Source organism: Cyclopterus lumpus, chromosome 14, assembly GCF_009769545.1.
Source record: "Cyclopterus lumpus isolate fCycLum1 chromosome 14, fCycLum1.pri, whole genome shotgun sequence".
Taxonomy (NCBI): domain Eukaryota; kingdom Metazoa; phylum Chordata; class Actinopteri; order Perciformes; family Cyclopteridae; genus Cyclopterus; species Cyclopterus lumpus.
In genome coordinates this window covers 8,102,273-8,129,014 of record NC_046979.1, presented here as the reverse complement: position 1 = coordinate 8,129,014, position 26,742 = coordinate 8,102,273, and the positions used below count along the sequence as shown (strand labels likewise).

General features: G+C 42.2%; 1 protein-coding gene across 1 annotated transcript; it reads left to right on the top strand.

The window, feature by feature from the left end:
* The first annotated feature begins 715 nt into the window (after nucleotides 1–715).
* Nucleotides 716–26,742, top strand: sept8a (septin 8a). Its single transcript, XM_034549397.1, has 10 exons — nucleotides 716–977; nucleotides 10,360–10,474; nucleotides 10,627–10,822; nucleotides 12,622–12,808; nucleotides 17,378–17,539; nucleotides 19,105–19,201; nucleotides 23,874–24,042; nucleotides 24,150–24,282; nucleotides 24,647–24,816; nucleotides 26,419–26,742. The coding sequence occupies exons 1-10, from the start codon at nucleotides 948–950 to the stop codon at nucleotides 26,420–26,422; spliced, it is 1,263 nt and encodes a 420-aa protein (XP_034405288.1). The 5' UTR covers nucleotides 716–947; the 3' UTR covers nucleotides 26,423–26,742.

Below are 26,742 nucleotides of genomic sequence, written 5' to 3'. Positions count from 1 at the left end.
GTTCCCGAGAATTGGCCATATTGGAACGTATGTCACGTTCAAAGATGTAACCTGTACGTCAAGATAGTTCACTTCCTACTTTAACGTCCGGATAAACGTTGAGCGTGACACCGCTCGGAAACGCCTCGAATGGACTTTAAACGGCTCCAAATTGAAATATATATACAATATTACTATAGAATTGTAACAGACTGTCTCATGTGCTTTGGTATTGGAGATGATATGTCCCTTCGGGGATGCCGTAGAAAGGAAAAAGTAACTGGACTTGGGGGGGGAACAAATAAATAAAGAGGGAAGCCGTAGGCTGAACGGCATGTCTGATCTCCAACATGAACCTAGAACGCTCGGTTACATAATTATTAATGCTAATAATATATTTATTAGCAATGATAAAAGTAGAAGCCAATTAAAAAACGTGGCAAATATGAAGGAATGTATGACATCCGCATTTATACGCATGCGCAAAATAGGAGTACAATACAAAATAAAAAAATAAACTATGTGCCCGCCGCCAGCGCTACATAGTTAAGATAACGAACGCAAGTCTTTTTTTTTTTTTTTAGCAGTCGACTCGCGGCCATTGTCGCAAACGAAGACAAATAAAAGCTTTAGGCTGACTGAGCGAAAACAGGGGCGACGTAGCGGTGAGTGCTCTCGTCGCCAGGAGCTCGCAGCCTCCCTTTCCCCCGCCGTGTGCTCGCGTCCCTCTCTTCCTCTTCTCTGTCAGCTCGGCTCAGTGGTTCAAGGCTTGTACGGAGGGACGAGGGCTGCTCCCTTTCGCCTCTGCTCACTGAACGTCACCGCATACGTCATCAACACAAGCCTCGATACGCGCTTCACAAAAAAAAAAAAATCTTCCTGGATTATTACTCGACACACGCTTCGAAGCCTCGACACGGAAGGACACATCACTAACTGCTCAGTCTGCCCACCATACATTCCGCACCATGGCTGCCACGGACGTTGACGTGTTTTCGGTAAGTAACAACCACAGGTTTTTTTCTTCTTCTTTCTTCCTTCTCTTCCCGTTGCAACCCCGAAAACAAGTGCAGCCGGAAATCACTCGCGTGTGATTCGTAAAAGTGTTCGCCTGAGCTGCGGTGGAGCTGAGCCTCCCACCCGTTCAGTCGAAGCCTGTAATGTGGGTTCAGCCGAGATGGTGGCTACACGCATTTATGCGATGGTGACAGTGAGGTTCCTTTCACGTACGACAAAAAAAAAAGAAATAATGTATTAATTTTAATGTCGTGTCTTGTTGTGTTCTCTATGTTTCGTAGATGTATGTATGGGGTGTATGTAGCACATGCCAACCATTAGACTGTTTACTTGGGAAATTATGAGAAGTGGCTGTGACCAGAAGGGTGACGTTGATGTATCATGTGGCTAGCTACCAGACAGACATACTTTTAACGTGTGACATCGTTTGCTGTAAAGTAAATGCAGTGCACCACAGACACACCTGAGCCCCTGGAAGGTGTGTGTGGCCTGCTGTCCTGTTGTGTTAAATGACTACATGTAGGCAGCAGTAGCTACAGTGTGATTGGTGAGCCTCGGTCCTAAACAATGTGGTTTCATTTTAATTTCCTGATCAGGAAATTGAACTTGTATTTTACACCGTGTCAGTTTGTGTGCTAAACAATGTGCAGCATTAGGTTGGGCATGTGGGAAGAGAGAGAGAGAGAGAGAGAGAGAGAGAGGTAGAATGAGTGGGAGGGAGAATGCATCCTGCATTGCTTTCATAGTGACGAGCCCTGTTGTCTTCAGGTGTGACCCTGTACAGTTTGGTGATCATGCAATACAGGCTAATGGAAATGTGAATAACATCAAGCATGATACGTCGGGAATATTCTCAGTCTACACAACAACAACAACAACAAAAGCATTTGGGAAAACCAGAATTATAGGGACAAGGCAACTACACAGGAGGGGATTTTAAAGGCGGTGATTAACCTTTTTAGCATATGCTTGCAGAGATCTTTGCGGTAGTGAATTGGACAGTAAGCATTGCTGAGTCTCAGGGGGATAAAGAGATTAAGAACGCACTGCAGGCCACTCCCGTCACTTCTTGGTGCAACACCCGTCTGCAATAAAGGAAAAGGACTCATAAAGAAGATGCATATGGGTTATTGTACACTTATTTTTATTTGAATATTGCCTAATTCTAAAATGTCTCTTATGGAATACAAAGTTAGATAATTGATTTATCTGGAAAAATGCTGAGAATGCAGGGAACCGGGCCAGTGGAACAACATTGTTCGCAGCAGCTCAGTTGCCTGACCGTCTGTCCGACTTCCTGTCTAACTTTCAGAACTAAGTGAGACCATATTGAACAAACTTGATATGCTGGCCTGGCAGTGTGCGTGCAAAGGGCATAGTGTTAATTATGTGCAGCTATTGATAAGGATGTGTGGTTGGTCGCATCGGCGGCCCACATCAAGCCCATCCAACGGGCATCCTGGCATCGGGGTAACTTTCTAGGCCAGAGCCATTTGAGGCGATCAATGGAGCCAACTACCCATCTATTGTTTTCACTCATTGATCCCATCAGCGTGTGTAGCATATAGAAAATAATGCTGTTAATTTAATTTGGTTATGTAATGAAATGCCCGACAACATATTCAGCATTTACAGTGCTTACTGACCCTGACGAGTACTGTCCCTCCCGTGAGGCCTGCATGCATAAAATGAAATTAGCTTCACAAAGTGCTTAAAGGCAAAGAGACAAGGAGCGAGTAATGAGGGCGAGTCACTTTAAAACTGCAGCATTGCCTGCTTGTGCAGAAAAAGTGATGACTTTTAACTTGCAAATACACAATCACATATGTGCTTTATTCAGTGTACTGTTTTAAACCGTCTTTCCTTTAAACCGTAGCCAGTGCCTTTTCCATGTTGTCCCCGCTGCATGTTGCTCACGGCAGATTGCACTGATGTTCGCTGTATATAGAACGTACAGGCCAGAACTGCCTCGAGGCGAGCCTGTCAAATCCGATGTTGTAGATGGATCATGACAGCCGAGCAGCAGCTTCTGTGGTGATGAGTCAATATTCGTCTTTAGAATAGGTCGAAATTTCTCAAAGACTTGTCCGGAGCCCAAATTGTGACGCTCCAAGATTAGCTTTTCCAAAAACATTGTTAGCAAAAGCTGAACGAAGATTTTTGAGGCAGTGATGTTTGATGGGAAGTTCAAATTTCATTTTTTTTTTTTAAAAGGAAAGGAAGGAAAGTTCACTATGAAATGTAGTCCTCACTGAACAGCTGTTGACAGGATCGCCTGGAAGTTCGAGACGGTTTCATAGCTTCGCCCCCCGCTGTGAATCCATCACCAGGCAGTCATGTGTGTTGTCAAAAGGCTCTCCAGCTCAGAGTGCTCTAATTCTAAAGTTTATTTGCTTCACACGGGATTTGGGTGGTGTTCTTTTAACAGTGGTAAAAAAGGCTGCACAGAGTCCCATTTTTTTTTTTCCAACTCTGATTTGGATTCTGAACCATGCAGCTTGAGCGAGGCATGTGAATGCTGACTTGGCAGAGACGGCTCTAGGGCGAAGACGAAAAAAAAGAGAAGGAAAATAAGAAAAATGCATTGGCTTATGGTTTTCTCAAGTCAAAACGACATCTATGTGTGCACAATGCAAGACATCTCTCTTAATTTTTCTCTGATTAATCATATCAAAACAAAACCAAAGAAGGATTTACTGCATCCAAAAATGGCACAAAATAAAAACCCTATAACTCTCTGAGCTGTTCAGTCCGTATCCATTGTTCAACAACATTCAATAACATGCATAACTAGTCTAGCTCTTGAATACTTACCATGTGTGACAGCTTTTACGTTCATGGGATATAAAAAGATCACCAGATCCAAACAAGTTTTACCTATAGTCCACAGAGAAATCATAACGATTTTTGGCTTGTGGCTAATAACAAAACTGCCACTGCCACTGCCCCCCCCCTCCCCCCTTCCATTTGTCTCGTAAAATGGTTACTGTCTCTCGTCTGTCTCTCTTATATCTGCGCTTGTGCATTCCTGGCATCCAAATCTCAACCATCAACATTTTTACCATTACAACACCACCGCTTGCTCGCACAAGTAGTGGCAGGAGAAGAACTATTGCAGCACACACAATCTGTAGGTGTTTCTTAGTGCTATCAGTATTACAAAAAACATCTTGTTCAGGTATGTTTCTGGTTTGATGACATCGGATGAGATGTAAAATCCTTTGTGCTGCAAGTCAGTCCACTCAAAATATTATTATATTTAAAAGGTCGCAAGGCCCTTTCATAGACCGTCATTGGACAGGAAGCACTTGTATAGCACTTCAATCAAAATCAACGCTTACAAAGGGCAGGCTTAAGGCAATGAAATATTTCAACTGAAAACAGTAAGAACATTAGATCCAACAACAAAAGCACAACATATAATATAAAATACACATATTTTGAATGCATACAATTATAAGAAAGCCTTACAATAAAATATTGTTTTAAGAGCAACATAAAAGAAGGTTTTTGCATGTCTGAATTTCTCTGGCAGTTGTATAGTAGTGACAGAAACAGCTCTGTCCCCTTCAGTCGTCAACAGCCAGCAGGTTCCCTGGCAACGTGTCGCAGCCCAACGTGACGTCTTCTAATTAAAAGTCAGAAACACAAAGATAGGACATTTACAATAATATGAAACAGATCAGAGTGGCAAAACCTTCCTTTTGAGACGCTAAACCCTGCTAATGTTTGTCATTTGTGCTTGATAAATAACTTCAATAGTTATAAGATTAACAGAGTAGTTTGTAATATTTTTTTGTCAATCTAGTCCAAGTCACGTCACTCCCGCTCCTAAAAAGCAAACATGCATGCTTAACTTTCTATTCTAAATTCTTTAGGATCCCGCCTGTATATATATGCATTAAGATAATGAACATAAATAATAGATACAGGAAGTGGAAAATGCCTGAAATATAAGGAATACTCTCGCAGTTGATCTGTCCTCTTTAAAATTGAATGTGTAAACAAGACTTTGAAGGGAAACTAGTTCTACACAAAGTGCACCTCAAGTTATTGTAAATATTTGAAGCCTCCCCTCAGTGTGCCACCCCCCCCCTCACTCTCTCTCACAAACATCAGCTGCAGCAGTGTGTGTCTCAGTCTGTCAGGTGGAGGCTCACTGAAGCAGACACGAGCTGAGAACACACAAGTCAGGTGGGAAAGGAGGCCAGAAGGTGAGAAGGAAGCTGGAGAGGGGATAGAAAGACAGCAGGTCGGAATGACCGATACGAGAAGTTCTGGTCATATAAGGACCGTTTGCCAAAAAATATTTCGCTGGAGCGAAAACATCTCGGTTTGTCCTTCAGTTCATGTCAGGTTGGATCTGCGACATTTACTTAAGTTATGTTGATGTCACAGATGAGGCCTTGTGCCCTGCATGCTGCCAGGCGGTATTGCCTTGAGTTGCAGTTTAAAGACTAAAACAAATAGTTTTGAGGTCAAGATGGGGAAGTGCAGGGAGAGGCGTGAGGCAAAGACACTTCATGAGGCGACAGGGACAGGTGAATGCTGGGAGTTGTTTTTTGTGGTTTGTCTGCTTTATGAACATGGTCAGCAGCAGTTGGAGCTGCAGCAGTGGCCATGGCGGACATGGAGGCAATTAAGTCCTAACGCAGTCAACTCTGAACATGCAAACATACATTATATTTCTAGATTCAATGTCACTCACACTTCCTGAGGATATCGCTGTCGCCAATGTTCAATGCGAAGAAACGTCCATAAATCTGCCTAGGAATCATGGAAAAAAACAAGCTCCTTATAACTCCGAAGCTGAGAATTATCACGTTTTCAATCAGCATCAAAGGAATCCTGAGAGAGTTGCATGTGTATCCTTTGGTCAATTTCAAACAGGAATTGCCAATAGCTGATGTTGCCAATTTTTCAAAAAGTACAAAAGGGCTCAAGTTGAAGCCTACAGTGTAACTCACATTTTTCTCATGGCAACAGTATAATTCCTGAGTTTGGGGAGGGGGGAGCAGTTGTCTTGATTTGGTCTGATGCGTGGTGGTGGAGGCCCAGTGTCAGACCTCGAACAATTATTTTATAGACTAAATAATCTAATCTAATAATTTAATCATCAACTTCATGGAAAGATAATTCTACAATAAAAATAATCATTTAATATAGCCATTTACTAAATGGTCTATAGTGACAGCTGACACTGTAATCGTCGTTAAAAGAGCATGAGAGTATTTACACTCTGCATAGCTCAGTAGAAAGCACCAGCCTTTTGCAGTGCGAAAAAATATATTTCCAGCTTGACATTGATGGGGCTTTTTTTCACAGCAGATGTTTTGACTTGTAGGAAAACCACAGGTTTTGACTTATAACGCTAACGATTGGCTGTGTTCTGTTCAAGTGTCCCAGTAAACCATGACATTGAGAGGGACTGTGAAAAAGGCCTACTGGTGGTGACGGGAAAAAGCAGTTCCCAGCTATCAGCCAGCTACGAACACACAGCATTGTGAGCTGGCTTTTATGGTTTGTGCCTCACCTGGGGCTCCCTGTGTGAGGCCACTTCCTGTCGGCACGGTGATACGGTGGCCTGAGAGCTGACTGTTACTTCCTCACAGACGGTTCACAAGAGGCTTTTCATTCCTGTCATACTTCCCGCTGCTGCGCTCCTCTTCTCTCCAGTAGCTCCGGCAGGTGGACGGATGCCTCAGAGTTTCCCTAGTAGCCGCTGGTTATACATCTGTAGCTAATGGGTGTTTACTATGCTGTTGTCATTAACAAGAACATTACCAAATATGGAGATGTTTTCACATGACAATAATTACGTACTAATATATGCATGAGAACATAGACTTGCATGTAACCTAAGTCTGGTCAGTGTTTCATTCTCCTACTACTGTGTGCTCTACTTTATTTCCAAAGGCAAATATTGTACTTTTTTTTTTGTTGACGTAAGTGTCTGGATTAGGGCTGCAACTAACGATTATTTTAATAATCGATTAATCTGTCGATTATTTGTTCGATTAATCGATGAATCAGATTTTTTTTTTTTAAAAAGCATTAATTTCCAACCCTTTATTTAGAAAATGCACAGGTAACAGGTACCGTAAATTCCGGACTATAGAGCGCACCTATTTATAGGCCGCACCTGCAAAAGAAAAAAGAAATTGTACATAAATAAGACGCACTTGTCTATAAACCTCAGGAAAAGTAGACGTGGCTTGTCTCGGTAAAAACTGTTATTTCTGCCGTTCACCGCGGAATAAATAACCTCTAGTTCTGCTTTATACTTGTTGTGGACATAAACGTCGGAACATCTAACGCCCTGGTGTTTGGGTTCATAACATCACCCGTAGGCTCACACAGCTCGGGGAATTTCACCGACGACGTCTCGATAATTTCCGCTTCCAGCGCTGCCGGAGCAGCAGCATGCAAGCCGGCAGGAAGTGGGAGGGGGCGTGGCTTGTCTCCATAAAAACAGCCGTTCACCACCGGGGAAATAACCGTTAGTTCTCGCACAACGTTACGGTTCTCTCCGATGGTCTTTGCTCTACCGGCTTTTTTTTTTGCTCCGCTCTCAACTCAACTTTTTATTTATTTTTTTATACTCAAACATCTCCGCGTCTTATTGGGTGGCGTAATAATCGTGCGACACAACGAATCGATAATGGAATTCGTTGCCAACTATTTTAATAATCGATTTGTATATATATTTAGCAGATTGGGTTTTTTCATACAAAGCATATGATGCACTTTTTCTTCCTCTGCTTCTGCTTCTGCAAATTGTGTTTTATTTTAGTGAAGTAAAGAAACCTGCCAATAAAGCCAGACCTGTTTCAAGAATGTGTCAAGTACTTTCTCATCAAGTACACATTATTATTTCAAGCTACAGCCAATCATTTCTAAAACATACATACTGTACATTTTTGGACAAGCAGACCTAAAGTTTAACTAGAAAATTGCTATATTTTCATTTGTTTGAAAGAAACATGTTTATGGCTCTCCCACTACATTTAATAGATATATTGAAAGAAGCTATTTCAGCATAATGAGTAGCCTACTTTTACTTTCGAGTATTATCATACAGTAAAATATAATCAATGTGTTTGCTGTAATTATATGACAGGGTCTTTGTTATTTTTCTCATAATTTCAACAATGTGGTTAGATAAGTTTGGAGGAAGGTCAAAAAATACAAAACGAAAAGCGTGACAGACGCTTTGCTTCTTTACTTTGGCCAATGCTTCTCTGTACCAGGCATGTATTCAATAGGCACATGTAGTTTCCAGAAGTAAGCCTGTGTGACCCGGAGTGTAAATTCCTAGACTTGTGGTGTAGTAAATAAATAAAAAAATCTTTCACAAAAAATGTTTTCAAGGTGCCCTTTAGCCTAATCCCCAACTGTGAGCAGGCAGCTTCCCCACGTGAAACTGGAAACAAAAAAGAGCATGCAGGCCTTTATTTATCTTTCCCATGATAAATAAAGGCTAATATAAATCGTGGACCTCTCCTATTTTAAACACGACTCAGGCATCCAGCGAGTCATTGCACCGGTTTCCTTCCAGGCTCGATACCAGAGATCACACCCTCCCCCGCCAGCAATCTGTCTGAATATCTCCCAAGCTTTATTCAGCAAAGTGAATACCACTTGGAAGCATGAATGCTGGTTAATTATATTTCAAAAAAATTAAAGAAAATGGCCACTGCCTCTTTCTCGTTCTCATCTCTGACCTCCTAATATTGAGAACCAGAACATTGCAACCCTCCAATGTGAATTTTTTTTTTTAATTGACCAAGTTTTTGATTGAGCCTTTGCTTCTACCTGACATACCATAAAACACATGTCCTCAGTTTGACTGGATGTTTCACAAACAACATAACATGTAGAACAACTTTGCAGAAAATGAGCTCTGTGGCAAACGCAAGCTCATGATACTTACAGGTTTTCTTTTGGCAATATAACCTTCACAAACACCACTTTCCGGCTTTTTGAAGCGTGGATGCAAGTAAAAAGCTCACATCGGGCTACAAACAAACTACACTACGTTTACACAACGAGGCTGTAAACACTGCCTTTTTTTAAGACGCTTAAAAGCTACCAAATTCAAGAGAGGGGGTATTTACTGACCTATTTTTATAGAATAGTTCAAAACGTTAAAATATCTTAAGCTTGTCTTGACTTCATTTCCTGCGCTTTAGGACTTGTTCCTGCATCACTCTCTTTACAGCTTGTATAGATTATATATATTTTTCCCATCATTGAATACAGATGTTAATGTAATGAACTCGCATCGCAGTGTGCTCAGTATTGCCGAGCTCAGCGGATGTCAGATTACTCCAGTGGTGTTTCCTGACACATTAAGCCCCATTTCCCTCTGTTTACACACGCACACGCAGTGGTCGTCCTTTATTGTGCAATTCAGTCAGGTTTGTAACTCGTGCAGAGCCGGCATCCACCTCTCGGTTCAGTGTAGTCGGGTTGCGTTCAGCTGAGCTCTCGGGCTGCCTGTGTTCGGTGACATCAGCCTTCAAGTATGCAGTCCTTCGTGGCTGAGCCGGGCGAGCTCGGGTGGCCCCATTCATCTCAAGCTGCTGTCTGTCTGTTGCTCTCCAGCTCTAACACGCTCTTCGTCACCGACTGTCTATCCTTCTGAGGGGTTAGATAAGGGAGCTCAAAGGTGAAAACACTGACAACTAAGTAGCTTCTGCCTTTGGTTGGTTGTCTATCGGTCATCTTTGTGCTTTAAGTTCCAGGACGCCCTCTCCTCAATGCAGATTGAGTATAGAGTGATTGTGCACGGTTTCTGCAATAATTTCCTGTTGCCGGGGTGATTGAAGATCATTTGTAAGGGTTGTTTGAGAGGTGCAGCTTGTTACAGGAAATGTACTGGACATATAGGGGCTACATTAAGATGGATGGTTTTATATCATGTATTCACATTACTTGTACTTTGTGGCTCATCAGTGCTGAAGTAATGGAAAGGAGTAGCTTTGAAATGTTTATGTTGTAATTATCCCAAAGACCTGCTGAACCTACACACCGCAACTCTAAGCGACTTCCCACACTCCGTATTAAATGTCGTGAGTTAATTTCTCTGGTTGCTAAAAAGTGCATCTTTTCTCTCTGTGGCAATGTCTTTCGTTCCTCATGCTTCTGAAAGATTGTTCATGAAGCTCATCCTTTCAGACCCTGCTTATTACCTCCTTCTTAATGTCAAGTGATGCATTTTACATCTGCAGAATGCATACAGGGTCTTTCATTTGCATAGGAATGGGATTAGCTTCAACTCGTCCTAATGTCTTCCCCATGTGGGTCTTACCTCTCATGCAACCAGAATTTCAATGTTTTGTTTTTGTTTCTGTCACTCAGAATGAAGAGAAGCGTAACCTAAATTTGGGCGGACATGTTGGATTTGACAGCCTCCCTGACCAACTGGTCAGTAAATCGGTCACACAGGGATTTTGTTTCAACATTCTCTGTGTAGGTGAGTACCGAACAGCAGCGTGTGGACATTTCTCTACAGTCACCCCCAATCTTTACTTGATTTGCTTTCCTCCAAACAGCATGTATAACTACAGCAGCGACGAAGAATGAGTCCTTTAACTCCTCCTCTCTCTCCTTCCTACCATCACACAGGGGAGACTGGTATCGGCAAGTCCACGTTAATGAACACGCTCTTCAACACCATGTTTGAGAACGAAGAGGCGAGCCATTATCAGAATGGCGTTTATCTGCGGCCGCGAACATACGACCTGCAAGAAAGCAACGTCCAGCTCAAACTGACGATTGTTGACTCCGTTGGCTTCGGGGATCAGATCAACAAAGAGGACAGGTGAGGACGGTGAACTGATGATCGATGACGCCAAGACAGTGATATGATGAGATGGTTGGCACTGATTTACAGGTCAAAAGATGTCTTAACTGCCTGGAGGCGAATAATGTGTTGAAACAGCATATCAGCGGCTATATTTCAGTGTGAAGCAGCTCCAATGTTATACAAAAAATTCCCTCATTCCATACTAAAGTAAAAGTACAGAAGTATTTGCAGCTAAAATAATTGTTTGCAAGAACCACATCGTGAGATGATGAATGGGACAGGAAAGAACAATAAACAAAGCCCTTCGACACTTCTTGTATATAATAATTTAAACCTTACCCAGATGTTACTTAACCGGCTTCTCACTAAAACCGTACAGTCCTTAGTTTAAATGAAGCCATTGCAGAATTCAGATGACAATGTGTATAATATAAACGGTGGCAAATCTCACAAACATTTAGTGACTCAAGACCATTTTGACATATTCAAATAAACAGCACCTATTGTATTGTCCTATGAGTCAAATCTCGTACATCTCGTCCTCGGAGCACATGTGTGAAACGCATACCGTCAGTGTGTTTTCTATTTGACTCCTGACAACCACAGATTCTCCTGTCAATCCTTATTCATACCGGCCTTTCCATTTACAAAACGACATAGATCTGTCCAGATTAGTTCCGTGGTGCTTTGGGACACAAATGAGAGAAACAGGCTCAAACTGATATCCGTCTCATTTCCATCCTACAGAGAAAACCTCTGTAGGATGGAAATAAGACAAGGAGGGACAGCAATAAAGAGGAAATCGAAGATCTTTTTTAATTTACTTTTTGTAAACATGCAGCTGTGGAATGCACTGTTCTTGTTGTGACCTAGCCAGCAAGCAGCACTCTCACGCCCTTTTGATAGCAGCGTCCTCTGAAGGCTGTATAAACCAACATGCAGAAGGACGGACCCTGCAGTGGACTGTAAATGCACACTGAGAGAGAGCCTCAAAAGGTCAGAGGCGGTGCATTCCTCAGAGAAGATTGAAGAGAGATGCGACTGGAGAGGACGGATGACTGTAAACACGGTGCTGGCCGAAGGATGTAGAATATATTTAGACTTATGTCTCCCTCTGAGCTGTAAAATGCGATTTTAAATTAAGCAATTGTTCAGCGCCCAAAGAAACAGCTGGCTATCCAATGTAAAGACCAGTCTCCTCAAACCCCTGAAACTGCACATCTTATGCTCGTTTCTTGCCGGTGGCTCAGAGTGGCCCTCGATTTGATCACGTGGGTCTCACAATGAGGCCAAGGTGGTCGTTGTGGTTATCACAACAGCGGATATGTAGGAACAGTGATGTTGTAAAAACTAAAGGATGTCTGTGAGACTTGTATCTATGGCTATGATACAGTTTATTAAATATGCGACTGGCTGCTAATAGTTTTGTCCTCACCTCTCTAAATGGGATAAAGTTTAAAAACAAACTACCGTGTATGTTTGGTCCACTGGTGACACTGTAGGCTACAAAGACCTTCAGAGCGCTGTGAGAGAGGACGGGATGTGTTGCCTCCTCTGTGTTTTGTTTCAATCAGACTCCCATAAGCCGAGCACACATTTAATGCATGGCTAAGCTGTACAGCTCCGAGCTGAGATCTTGGCATTGAATCGGATCCCACAGTTACTGAAAACATAACTGGCGTGGGTGATTTTCCCCAGTGACGAGTCTATACTTCCTTTCACATTCATTACAAACGCATGAATAAGAAGGCAAATATTTATGCTTTTACCTACGGACATCAATTATTCCAGTTTCTCTTTGGCTGCCTCCACAGTTACAAGCCCATCGTTGACTACATCGACACCGAGTTTGAAAACTATCTCCAGGAAGAGCTGAAGATCAAGCGCTCGCTGTTTAACTACCACGACACCAGGATCCACATCTGCCTTTATTTCATCGCCCCGACAGGACACTCCCTCAAGTCTCTGGACCTCGTCACTATGAAAAAACTGGACAGCAAGGTACACACAATTTACACACAAAAAACACCATCATATGCTGAGCAAAAAAAAAAAAAAAAAAAAATTAAAAAAAGCACACTCGCAAACCGACGATCCTTTCACTTGTCTGTGAATGACATTCGGTGTCGGTGAAATCCGACCTCTGACCTCCGACCGGTGTGCATTTCACTGAGATGTGAACGCCACTGATCTTTTCGCTCGGGTGTGGACACAGTTTCTAGAAAGGTTCACTAGACCTGCCCAATATTACACTGGTCCAGCCAACTGTCTGAATTAGATTAGATTAGAACACTTTATTAATCCTAATTAGGAATTACCATATATTGAAAAACTATACGATTAAAAATAAAGAGGATCCTTGTGAAGCAGTGGCATAGAGTGAAATAATAGATACATAGTACATCCTCCTGATGCTCATGTTTCCAATACTGAGTTCCTGTGTGACATAATTGCAGTAGTACAGTGGTCAATAATCACATTCAGAGCTAAATTGATTTGTGAGTTTTTGATTGCTCTTGTGTGAGTTTTACTACACGGATTATCGATCAGTGGATCCGTGTTTTGCCATGCATACGATGTGTGAGTAGAGGTGCAATCAATTAGAAAACTGGTGGAAAAAAAAGAAAAGAATCTCATCACATCAGCGCTTTGGGTGTGAAACAAGGGGAGGGGGGAGAGTTTTAGTGGGGGAGGACGGTGTCAGAAAGGGAGAGAAAACTATACATTTTAATAGTGGGGCTATTTGTTTCTCTGTCAGATGTGTTCTCAGAGTTTTCCAGTAGAAGTATGAGCCTCTTGTGGCTATTGCTACTGATGCTACCTACCAGACTCCTCTCTTTGTAATCCAAAGAAATACATCGGCACGAATATTAAACAACAGTCTTTACACAGATTACTTCTTTCTGCTCTAACGCTCGATTTAAATTACATTTTTGCAAAATAGGCTCAGCGAAAAAACGCAGCTAAAACCGTTTTGTTGAAGTATGCATGTGTATGCTTGTTAACATCCTTTTTCACAACACCTTAAGGTTCACCGACGGAGGAAGTTTAGTTACAGCAGTCAAACGTACACAGCTACTGGTCACACTGTTAAATATAAATAAATGTCAAACGCGGAAGCTTCAGCTCGGCTTGTGTCTAATGATGCAGTGATAATGAATCCAGAACAAAGCAGATGGTCCGCTTGTGACCAAAACCTGCTGGTTTACTACCTCTGCCAACTATCAACGCACGGCTGCGCTTCTCTGCCAAGTGTGTCCATTCAAAACGATGAGCGGATACTTCAGCCAACTGTCACGCTCAAGGGGCAGTTCGTAGTCAATGTATTTCATTCACCTTGTGTAGGTCTCCAATGAGGTTTACATTCACTAAACACATATCTTGATTTAATATTTAATTTCACTGTACACAGCTGAAGTCTAAATGTTGTAATTTATTCACTACTTCGGACACCCAAGTTCCACCTGAGGACCACTTGTACTCCGAAGGCCAAAGTCATGGACCAGAATACTTGACAGCAGAGAGGTCTTCACGATCCAAATGCAGCACTTTTCTTGCTGTGAGGCGCCAGCACTGACCACTGAGCCCCTGTGCCGTCTTTACCGGCCAATCGAGTGATCAAAACCTGGCGCCCTGCGCCTGCCAACTGCCTCCCGATGCCATCCAAACCCCCCACACAGCCAACTCTCTGTCCCCTCCTTACCTGAGCTAAATAGATTATCCTTATGTGAACATGAGCTAAATGTGTTTGCTATCGTGTAGCAGCTCCCCTGCCATACGCTCTCTTAATATGAGTGGAGGCAAAGCGGCTTACCTCAGTTAAATCTCCTCATCCATTCGTGTGAACCAAACCCTCTTTCTTGTGAATGTCTGTGAGGAACATTTTGGTTATGCACAAGCCTCTTTTTTTTTTCTTCATTTGCACAGTTCCAGGAATTATCAAATAAGATGGCAGCGGGCACTTTTTAATCAAAAAATGATTACAGCATTGAGAGTGCAGCAGTGGGTGGCCACGGTGAACACCACTCCGACCCCAGCAATCTTTCCACTATGTGAAATATGACCACTGTTTTATTTGAAAGCAAGACAGTGTTGAGGGACCACAGTGTGGAGGTGACGCTGTTTTATTTGACAGGCTTGACGGGGTGTTTTATGCAGCGGTCTCCTTACACACGAAATAATAATGTGTTGCAGGCAATATTTGCAGCGACTCGGCACATACTATCAATTTTTGCACATTTCTATTAAGCTCTAGATGGCCAGAGGTCGATCACAAAAGTACCTGCTTTGCCTCTATTGGCCTAAACAAACACCTGACTTTCACAAATTAACCAGCTTCAACTCTTGATTATTTTCATCATACTAGTTATTTTTCCGTGGATTAATTCCCTGTTTAGTATGTAAACTGTTGAACATACTGAAACAATGCCCTCCGTATGTTCCCAGACCACAAAGAGAAAAGTTTACTTTAAGTAAAGTTTTTTACTTACAATTTATATATTTTAGGCATAGTTATGCTCCCTTTTGAAGTGAATATATATATATATATATATATATATATATATATATATATATATATATATATATATATAGAGATATATACCTTAATTCTACTCTGAAGATTGAACCACTCATCAGTCTATGTGATAATGAACATTTATCTGGGAACTATAGCTACATAACAGAGCTGTCTACCAGGGAAGCAGCCCAAAGACAACTGTTCCCTCAGTAGAGTTTGTTGTCAATCCAAGACAATGGTGTTTTTCTTGTAACTGGGGTCCGATTCACCCCTCCCTCCCTCCAGAGGATGGTTGAAGGCCCACTAGAGTGAGTTTGGTTTGTGGTGGTTGAAGGCAGGAAGAGAGATAAGGGTCGGAGGGAGATGGTCCTTTTGTTTAAAATATTGTTTTCTTAAATCCTTACGAGTTAATTATCTAATAATAGGATGTAGGCCATTTAGTTTGTGGAAGTCATTTGACAAACAAGGATTGATATTTCCCTTCAACCATTTTAAAAATGTCTTATATGCTAATGTTAATCAGTCAAATCTACATGTTTCTGTTGATTTAGATTGTTTTTCCCTGTTTGCACCAGATAAGAGGTTTTCAAGTGTGAGTAGATGGGGAAGCCTGGAGGACGAAGAGACTGTGAGCTGAAAGACAGATACACGTTTGGGTTCTAAAATCATAGAGAAGTTTAGTTTTAGTTTTCTGGCTTATGAGCACAGTCATGTTGGCCTCAGCGTCCAATTATCACATTTTGCATCAAACTACGGAATCTTTCTGAGAGTCATAACTCGGTCATCTATACCTGATATCCATGTGACTTCCATAAATCTGCCTAAAAAAACAGTTTTTTATGCTTTTCTTTGTTACTATCAAAGTAAGGCATTGGTAGTTGTCTATACACGCATAGTATATTGCAAAGTTCTAATAAGCTAATTTGCTAATAAGCTATGGTGCCACTTTTACAAAAATATAGGCAAACAAGTCGATTTGTAGCCCACAGCTAACGGACTGCGTGGCCACATTGTACTTCCTATTTCCCAAAAAATTAAGCGCTGAGCAGCTGATTATCACCGAAGTTGAAGCTGCGCAAGATAAAAACATTAAAACCCCCCAAAAAGAAGCCAGAAATATCAGCATATGTGAACTTATCTCACATGCGTCCTGCTTTGATGTGGTTACAGCTCCCCATCTGGTGCTCCTAGTTGTTGAGAACAAACACTGAGAACTATTTTTGGAATACTCTTTGGCCAACTGGGAAAACTCTGTTGTGGGAAGTGACCGAACCTCTCTGTCCCCTCACTCCTCACTGAGTCTTCCTTCTGTCGGCACTGGATTAGTGAACTTGGTTTGTTAATAAGGGTTCAATTTCATACTGGCTGCCCTGCTGTAAACTAATGATCCCATAAAGTATGATGAGCCTGTAATTTGACTCCTAACAAGCTCCGGCTCTGGGGCACACGATGGAATTGATGAGTGAATCTGTGGGGATGCTCCTCGTCCTCCCGGTTGGTGATTGGTAATGCAGAGGAATGCAGACAAACTGTGTTTATTTCTGCACATCTGCTGCTGATTGGAGATGGAGCCCAGTTTGTTTTCATAATCACTGTTTGTTTTATGTATCTGTCGGGGTTCTGACTTAGCTCCTCCACTCTCCAGTGTTGCGTCACATGATCTCGTCCAGCCATGAATAGCAACGCGCTGAGTTTCTTTTTTGGCTTCTAATTGGGTCTTCAATATGCTCAGTGCTTTATTCAGAGTGTTTGTTCATGACCCGCTGACATATGGAGGTTAATTGCTCCAATCTGAAATTCACTTAAGACATTGTGTTGATTGTCTGTGCAGCTGCTCTCATCATATTGAGCCTGACAACGGCCTTTTGTCTTGCCATGAAGATGCATGTCAGACTAAAAACAACACTACATAATGAATTCCACGTATTCGCTTTAACACACAGCAGCTTTCAATACACGACCGCATGATAAAAACAAGGACGACGCTCCACGCGGTCAATAACTCTGTTTATTAAATCTCTCGTCTCTCTTTCTCATCCTTTTTCCCCCAGGTCAACATAATTCCCATTATCGCCAAAGCAGACACAATCTCAAAGAGTGAGCTCCATAAATTCAAAATAAAGATCATGAGTGAGCTGGTGAGCAATGGTGTCCAGATATATCAGTTCCCAACAGACGACGAAGCCGTCAGTGAGATCAACGCCTCCATGAACGTAAGTCGTTTCCCTTTTTACAATCAGTCTTTCAATCGTTTAGCGTTTTTGCAGGCACATGAATGTGTTGAAAGTAAAATGATAGCATTGCTCTTTAGACTTGTGACACTTCTCAACAGCGTTGGATTAAAAAGGATCATGTGTGTTTCTACTAACTAGTCGCATCATGTCTTCAGCGCCACACGTGTCGCACATCTGGTTAACGGCAGCGTATGTTGACACCATTTTATTGCTATTAACACGTGCTGAAAAGCTAGTTTGTTTCTCTTATTTGGACACACACCTGTGAGTGTAGAGAGGGAAAAACAGTATAAATTTGTGCAAATACCAGCTGACCCTGGACATGTGCTTGGACATGCATTATATGCAAACATCATATAGGGTTTTACACAAAACTGTATGAATACTGGCTCTGTTTGTTTGCACCAGTTGCCCAAATTCTCAGTTCTTTCCATTCTAAAAAAAGATTGTATATGCTAGGTGGCCACATGCTTTCCTGCAACTGGATTTGTGTCCATTTGTACATTTTCTAGTTATGTATCAGAAGCAAAACTGAATGTACCATTATAACTTTGTTTTGGGCGTTTTTTTTCTCCAGATTTTATAGGATGATGCATATAATCAGTGTGCTCAAACACACACACACACCCACATGCACAGATCCACAAACAATAAATTATGTCATGGATAAATATGTGTCTCGGTTTGCCTAGACACAGTCCTCGTACAGTGCCCCCCCCCGTCTATTCATAGTCGGGTTACATCAGCGCCCACACTCACCAGCTTGTTCCTCTGAGCTGCAACCAGCCAGCTGGTTTCAACTCGCCACCTAATTTTTGAGGTTTAGTCAGGCATGTTTTTCCCATGATGCTTCACTGCCGATCTTAACGAGGCTGTCGTAGCTCTGAGAGCTGTGTGTGTGTGTGTGTGTGTGTGTGTGTGTGTGTGTGTGTGTGTGTGTGTGTGTGTGTGTGTGTGTGTGTGTGTGTGTGTGTGTGTGTGTGTGTGTGTGTGTGTGTGTGTGTGTGTGTGTGTGTGTGTGTGTGTGTGTGTGTGTGTGTGTGTGTGTGTGTGTGTGTGTGTGTGTGTGTGTGTGTGTGTGTGTGTGTGTGTGTGTGTGTGTGTGTGTGTGTGTGTGTGTGTGTGTGTGTGTGTGTGTGTGTGTGTGTGTGTGTGTGTGTGTGTGTGTGTGTGTGTGTGTGTGTGTGTGTGTGTGTGTGTGTGTGTGTGTGATCACTTAAACTAAATAGGCCTCTCAGCCCTAGCTGAGCCACATGTAAAACTTAAAACACAGCTCTGGTGCAGCTCGCATGTCAGCGTGGTTACACGTCTCTCTGTTGTGGTCCGGTTGTGAACGATAATAGTGACAACAGCCACACCGTTATTTGTACATACCATGTTTGTGTCTAGTGAAATGCAACTTGGGGAATGGTTGCTGTGCTACAAAGAATATCGGCATGCAGAAACTCATTCAGAAAGGGTAACCCAGAAGAAAGGGGGAGCTGGGACTCCAGTTACATCTGTGGCCTCTTGACCTTTTTAACACCCACCTTAATTCTGTGCAGGCCCATCTGCCCTTTGCTGTGGTCGGGAGCGTGGAAGAGGTCAAAGTGGGTAACAAAACCGTGAGGGCCAGGCAGTACCCCTGGGGTATCGTGCAAGGTGAGAACCTTGTGTGTGTGTGTGTGTGTGTGTGTGTGTGTGTGGGGGGGGGGCGTTCCTCAAGAAAACACTTCAGTGAGAATATGAAGGTTAATTCCATAAAGCGGTAGTTAATTATTAGTTAAACATTTACTGCTAGTTACTTTCAAAATGATCACTGCCCAGTTTGCCTCTAATGAAGCAACAGAAAGGCCTTGAACAGTAGTTGCTGTGTCTTTGTTTGACAGCACGACACCATTAACGAATTAGGTAAAGATGAGGGAGGGGCGCGACCTCATGAGATGGTGTCACTCATTCTCAACCAATCAAGACAGTGTCAGTACTTGAACTCTGGTACAGTCTTTTTTGTATGACACATTATGAGTGTGCATGCATAGTGGTTATTCGGGGATTTATTGCATTGTGAATGCGTCTGAAAGTGGTCATGGGTGTATCATGTTTGAGGAAGTACATGTTTTCGTACTTTTGGGTGTGGCGCTTTCGTCATATTTAGGACCCAACGCACTAAGTGTGGATTGGAAGTGAACAATAAAAACTAGAGCTGCAACAATTAAGATGAGATACATTTTTATTGATTCCCAGCGGGAAAATTCTGTTGCCGCAGCACATGGACCGCAATAAGTACAGTTAAAAAGAGAAGGTAAAATAAATATATAATGAGAGATTCATATATAAAATTAGAAACTAAACATCTATACAAGAGAATTGTGAGCAAGTGACAGACTAATTAATACATTAATTGCAAGAAAATGTATCTGCAATTTAAAAAAATATATTTTTATACATTTTTATTCATAATTCTTTTAGCAAAAGTCCAAACATTTGCTGGGATTTTCTTCTCAAACGTGAAAATGCACCAGTAAAGATTTACTAAACAACACAGAAGAGAATCATGCAGGAGAATTGAGGAACCATGTGATTAACTTCCACATTTCTACTTTTGCCTCGATGGAGAATCAAAAATATAACTCGGCAGCTGCAAAAGCATCTATCGGTATCCACGGGAAAAGATGTTTTCTTGCTTGCGGCAGAGTGGCGAGTGCATCAGTTTGCCTATTTATTTATACCCTCCCTCCTAACGCGGAGTGCCCTTCACAGCCGAGAGTGTGACTTCACGCAGAGACACACACTGCGAAATAAAGGACGAGTGGGTGGAGATCGTTTTAGGAAATTGCCAGTGTGCATTTGTGTGTGCTAGAGATGTGAATGTTTCATGTCTTACTGTGTGTGTGTGTGTGTGTGTGTGTCGTGCCGTGCATTGCCCATGGAGACATCTTTGTTTCCCACAGCTCTTTCCTCCGCTTGTCAGTGAGAGTAAACATTTTAATTTAATAATGTCACCGAGGGTTGTGCTGTGAGAATATAACTGCTCAGATGGGAGTTGCACTCTTGAGTCCTTCCCTCCCTCCAGTTCTCTCTCTCTCTCTTCCTTCCTTTCCTCAGTTTACCGTCGTCCTCTCCTCTCTCCATTATCCCCTGACCACTCTCATTCCACAACCCTCTGAGGGCACTCTATGGTTATTTATAAAGCCAGCTGTGTGTCTCCTGGGGGACAGATTCCTTCTGACTCCATCAGTCACCATGACGCTAGCCCTGTTCGGTAATACACAGAATAGTGCCGTCTGCAAAATGTTATCTCGGGTTTACCGTCAACTCATTTCTTTGGAATTTGTCTCTATCGCAGTTGTCTTGTTATTCTTAATCAGCAATTAACAAGTAGTCTATATTGTCTGAAAACAAGCCTTGAAGCTGATATAAATACAGCAAAAATTGTGATTTGTGGAATGTAAAAAAATACACGATTGTCAAGGGGGAAAGTAATGTGCAGATTGTAATGTAACCAACAACATTAAACAGCTTAATCTACATTTTACCGGAAACAGACCATCTTTAACATTGTAATTAGTTCAGAGACACACAAAATGCCAGATGTTGCATAACAGGAATACTGATTGGGCCTTTTAATTTAAACTAAAAGTTGTGTTTGTGGACTAAGTTTAGATGAGAATCACAAGATTCTAAGATTTCTAAAGAAAAAAAAAACTGCCATTCGTTCTTCGGCTTTGTTATTATCTGCATCTAATTATCTTATCAACCTTGTCCGTCTCAGCCTAACAACAATCTGCTCTGATGGGATGTAGAACAAGAACACTACTTAGCTTTTAGTCGGCCTGCTGGCCACCATTCATACGACGCACTCGTCACAGTATCTGAAGAGGACAGAAGTCTTAGTGTTTTCCTCCATTAGGCCGACTGAAAGAACGGCCTCTCTCAACGGAAACAGTTTGCAGATGTCATATAGACGGGTTATGGTAACCTATCGAAGAGCCATGGGAACATGAAGGAAGACAAAGGAAGGACTGTCCACTGATAAGAGAGTGTGTGTGTGTGTGTGTGTGTGTGTGTGTGTGTGTGATCCTTCAGGACCTTGATGCTCTGTTATCTCTGAACTCCAGACATCTGGGACATGTAGCAGACCCCCGTCATAGCTCTTCTCTGGAGGCTTCTGTGTTTGTTCAACTGTGCGCACATGTTGTCGTTGGCGTTTGTATGTGAACACGGATGTTATCAGTCAATGACTTTGCATTTAGATTCTCAGTCTTTTTTTTCTTTGATTACTGCATTCTTGACGTTAGGGTTGGGCAATATGTTTAAGTTGTTGTCAATCGCTAAGAATCCCAAATCATCCGCCCTGATACAAAGTACTGAATGTGTAAGATTTCCACAATCTAAGTGTTTGGTAATTTGATAAGTATTCAGTGTGTAGTTGGTTTGTCTGCATCTTGCTTAACAACAGTTTGTACCGCCATGGCATTTTGTATAGACATCCACGGGCTCCGGGGGATGAATGGTTACTCTGGTGATCCCCTGACTTTCCCTCTAATGCCACCAGCAGATTGACACGTTTACAACTATTGGCTGGATTCCAATGAGATTTGGCACAGATATCCACGCTTTTCTTTTAGAGCCACCAGCAGGTGAAAGTTTTCCCCTTATCCAATAAAGTATCCAAGTATGCACCAACTGGCTTGTCACAGGATCTTGTACAGACTGTAATGGTTCCCAGACAAATCCTTATGACTTTGGAGCTCTTTTGATCTTTTCCCACCATGTGGTCCACATTGTTTTTAAGTGAAATGTCTAGACAACTATTTGATGCATTGTATAAGATTTTGTAGACACATGTATGCCTCTCAGAGCTTCTCGTATGGCTGTAGAGTCCTAGTTTTGATGTATACTTTTCTAAATGTTGCTGATATCTTACACAAGACACCATGTAGCTTTAGAGCGGCTGCTATCATCAATAAGTCTGCTTGTCTACCATTAAACATTTAGCCTTACCAAAAGCACAGGAACAAATGATCAGCCAGGGACACATGGATCATTTTAATGTATTTGTAGTTGTCCATTGTCATAATCTTTTTTGTAACTGTAGATTTATTGCAGCTGTGTCTGTGCTTTGATATCTTGAGGGCTCAGTGCTGCAGAAAAGTCAGAGGGTTGGCCCTCATTCAGCCCTCAGCGGGGGGGCGGGGGGCAGTACAGAGAGACTATTAGGTGCCAAATAAACAGGCAATTTCGGTAGCCTGGATGCAGCCCCAAAGAACAGCTCATGCCTGTTTTGAACTTGTATACTCCCACTAATGATGTGTGGTCAACCAGCAAATTTAAGTAAAAATAAGAGTGAGTGATTCAAACAGCTGCATGCCTGCACGCTATTTCACGACTTTTTAAGATGCATTTTGGGTCCAAAAGCATTTAAAAAGACGAGGTTGAGTTAGTGCATATGCTTTTGTGTGTGTGTCTAAGTCTAATGAAGGAACGTGTTAGGGTGCTTTTCCAGTATTTTCCATCAGGTGAAGCTAAATGCCCCACTAATTGGGACTTTTCCACATCATTATTGCCGTCCTTTACATCCTCAGCGCTCACAGCTTGTGGTGGTATTTAAACACAACATGTTATGCGCCCGCTCTGACACGCCACGTGCCCTCGGTCACCACATACACCGATCTGAGACGACAGCAAACCTCAGAGAAATGCTATAAAGAGAGCTTAACAGGTTGATCACATAAAATTCTTCAAAGGGGAAAGTTATTTTACTTCTGACGACGCTTGCCCATGTAAATAAGTCACAGCTGTTTTAGGTTGTGCGCCAGGTTTTGCAGAAATGTCAAGATTTGTAGGAGATTGAGCATATCAAGTAATTAGACGTTTTCCAAGTTTCCACATCGGCTAGATATTAAGTCTGTAAATGCGGGGGCAAAAATAACGTCAAGATGAAAAAGACTAATTTTCAAAGGCGAGTGATTTTTCTTGATTAGAACAGTGCAGAGTGATTAATTCAATGGATGCCAAATGTGATTTATTAATTTGTGACAACATTCCTGCAGAGACGTGGTGTGATTTCCTGCTTTTGATGGAGAGGAAGGGAGGGTTACAGGGGGACAGATGGGTTGTTAAAGTAAGTTAGAAGCAAGGAAAGACAGCCAGGCACAGAATGGAAGCCAGAAATACAGATTCTGAACTTTAAAACAAGACGAGACTGCACATTTGTTGAATCAGGCAACCAAAAAACAATTTTTCATCAGGATTTGTTTATCATGTACAAGAACTACGATGATCTCCTGATTCGCAACTGCTCTCCTAATTCTGGTGTCCGTTTTCCCTTCAGTGGAGAACGAAAGCCACTGCGACTTTGTCAAACTCCGAGAGATGCTGATCAGGGTCAACATGGAGGACCTGAGGGAGCAGACCCACACTCGCCACTACGAGCTTTACCGGCGCTGTAAGCTGGAGGAGATGGGCTTCATGGACACGGACCCCGACAGCCAGCCGTTCAGGTAGAGAGAGGAGAGGGGAAACACTCAACATCCCAAAACCACAGAGCTACTGGAGTGTCGTTAGGAGACGATACCTAATCTATATCCCTGTCTTTTCTTCTGTCCAGTCTTCAAGAGACATATGAGGCCAAGAGGAAAGAGTTCTTGGGGGATCTGCAGCACAAAGAGGAAGAAATGCGACAAATGTTTGTCAACAAAGTGAAAGAGACGGAAGCGGAGCTAAAAGAAAAGGAGCGAGAGGTCAGTCTTAAGGGGGAATTATGGTTGTAGATGCTGTCTATTTAATTTAAAATGTCCATATACCAACACTGCACTTACAGAGACATTTTTTAAAAAGCATATACAGTACAGCGTAATGAGTATACATGACAAGATGCCTACACATATGAAATAATGGACGAGATAGAGGCGAGGAACTCTGTCAATCTTTTTTTAAAGTTTGTTTACAGTCAGTGTATTCTATTGTTAGGTCCATGTCACCAGTAAGGGGTGGATTAAGTCTTGGCAAGTAGCAATTTAAATCTCTTCTCTCTCTCCTCTGTCACCCCCGTCCTGTCTGTTCACCACCACCTCTCCTCCTCCTCCTCCTCCTTTTCCTCCTCAGCTGCATGACAAGTTCGAGCAGCTGAAGCGGATGCACCAGGAGGAGAAGAGGAAGGTCGAGGAGAAGCGGAGAGACCTGGAGGAGGAGATGAACGCCTTCAACAGGAAGAAGGTGGCAGTCGAGACGCTCTCCTTATCTCAGCCCCTCAAGAAGGACAAGGACAGGAAAAAGTAAGCCGATCCCTCCTTTCTGTCACTCACTCTGCTCACTCTTCTTTCCATAGCGGGAAGCTGCTTTCCCCGCCTAACCCTGCTCCTTTCTGAACTAATCCTGTTGTCTTTTCATTCTGTGCCTTACCTTCTGAAACGACGTCCTCTTTTCTACACTAGTTTCCCTTCTCTTTCTGTCTCTCTCACCCTTTGTTACCCTTAGTCTAAGCAGGAGGTGTTTATTCTGCCAAGTCAGAGTGTGGCATAGTGTCACATTAATGAGCCTTTTAAACTGAACGTGCTGTGCAGTTGTCGACCACTCTCTAATACGCAAGCATTTCAGCTATTATAAAGACCTGGCATGTGTTGAGGAAACTTCCTCCCTTTTTTTTGTCCTGCCCAAGCGTAACATTTCCTGTCCTTTCACTCTTTCCTTTTGCCTCACACTAATTATTCTGGATATTCAGGGAGGAGGCAGTGGAGCCATTGAGAGCTTGGCTTCAATGACAGAGTACAGTTCAAACAGGGCCAAACTGTTTTCTATAGGGTTATGCTGATTGTGCATACAACGTATTCATGATGGCTCTGGTATAAAAACAACACAGGCGTTGCATGTTTAACTACACAGCATGTATACTTCACTGGACTGCATTTTCCAAGGCACAAGTTTGAAGATGTCCTCTTTACCGTCTGTTCATTTCTGACCCATTACTCAGGAAGCCATCACAGTTAACATCAGTTTCCATTGTATGGAAAGAAATTCCTCCCTTTTTTAACAGACCTTTGTGTTTGGACTCGTCCCATTAAATCACATTGAGGACAAAAGGAGGCTCCGTAAAGAAATGTACGGAGAAAAGTTTGGTCAGCAACAACTTGATTGGCTCGCACAGAGACCTGACCTCAACCTCACCCAACTCTTTTTGTATAGATTAGAATAGCAAACCATTGTAAATACATACGTTTGGTGTATCTTAAAGCAGCTTCTGAGACTCCAGGTTAATCTTAGAGAGTTATATAGTGTCTGTCTGGGAGGTTGGAAATGATCTGACAGCATATGCTAAGCTCATATGAATGCTTTTCATGTGTGTGCCTGGCTCGTGGTTAACGTTCTTGCCGTTATCCTTCGAGTCTTCCTCTCTGAGGCTCGTTCTCTGAGAATCCAAGTGAAGACGCTTGGCTCCATCTTGTGGCTGCTCGCACACATTGCTCTCTGTGCTGTTTGAAGAAAACTGATCTTCCATTTTGTGGTTTTGTGAAGGACATCCCACAAAGCCTCAGTTTTTCCTCTCATGCGATTGATTTACTCTAAAGTTTTGCTACAAAGCAACGTGTTGATATCGAAACATATACACAAAAAGTAGCACGACAGAGGGTGCATTCAGGAGCGATGTTTGAGAAGGAAAATGTAGAGCGCCCTCTGCTGACGGATATGAACTGCATCATATTGAGTGTAGTGATGGCTCAAACTATTCCTTTCTACTCACTAACACAAGCAGTGCTGGTTATTTTAACTGTAGCACCTTTTTGCTTCAACTCTACTTCATCGGTTTTCTGTGGAAATCTTTCCTATTCATTTATTATTCATTCAATTTATTTTGTTTATTGTTTGTCATTGTTTTTCAGTTAATTTATGGGCGCTGTATTCCCTCCCACACACGACCATGGATTTGTCCTCCATCACCATTGCAACGACACCTGTTTTGTTTGTTTTTTCGTTATGACATTCCATCTTGACTTTGTGCACATGGACCAAAGACACTGAGGAGGAGGAAGAGGAGGAGGAGGAGGATGATGATGATGCCACAAGGGAGAAAAAGAGTGAAAGATGGTGAGCGATTATTAGGAAAATAAAGTTAACTTGCCAACAGTGGCCATCTCATTTATTCAGGATATTTCATTCATTATATATATATATATATATATATATATATATATATATATATATAT

Bases quoted from the DNA above. Each gene is read 5' to 3' on its own strand.
- sept8a (XM_034549397.1), top strand. From the start codon at position 948: ATGGCTGCCACGGACGTTGACGTGTTTTCG. The intron at 12,809-17,377 runs GTACACACAATT...TTTTTCCCCCAG, and splicing joins TGAAAAAACTGGACAGCAAG to GTCAACATAATTCCCATTAT. The intron at 24,043-24,149 runs GTAGAGAGAGGA...TCTTCTGTCCAG, and splicing joins CCCGACAGCCAGCCGTTCAG to TCTTCAAGAGACATATGAGG.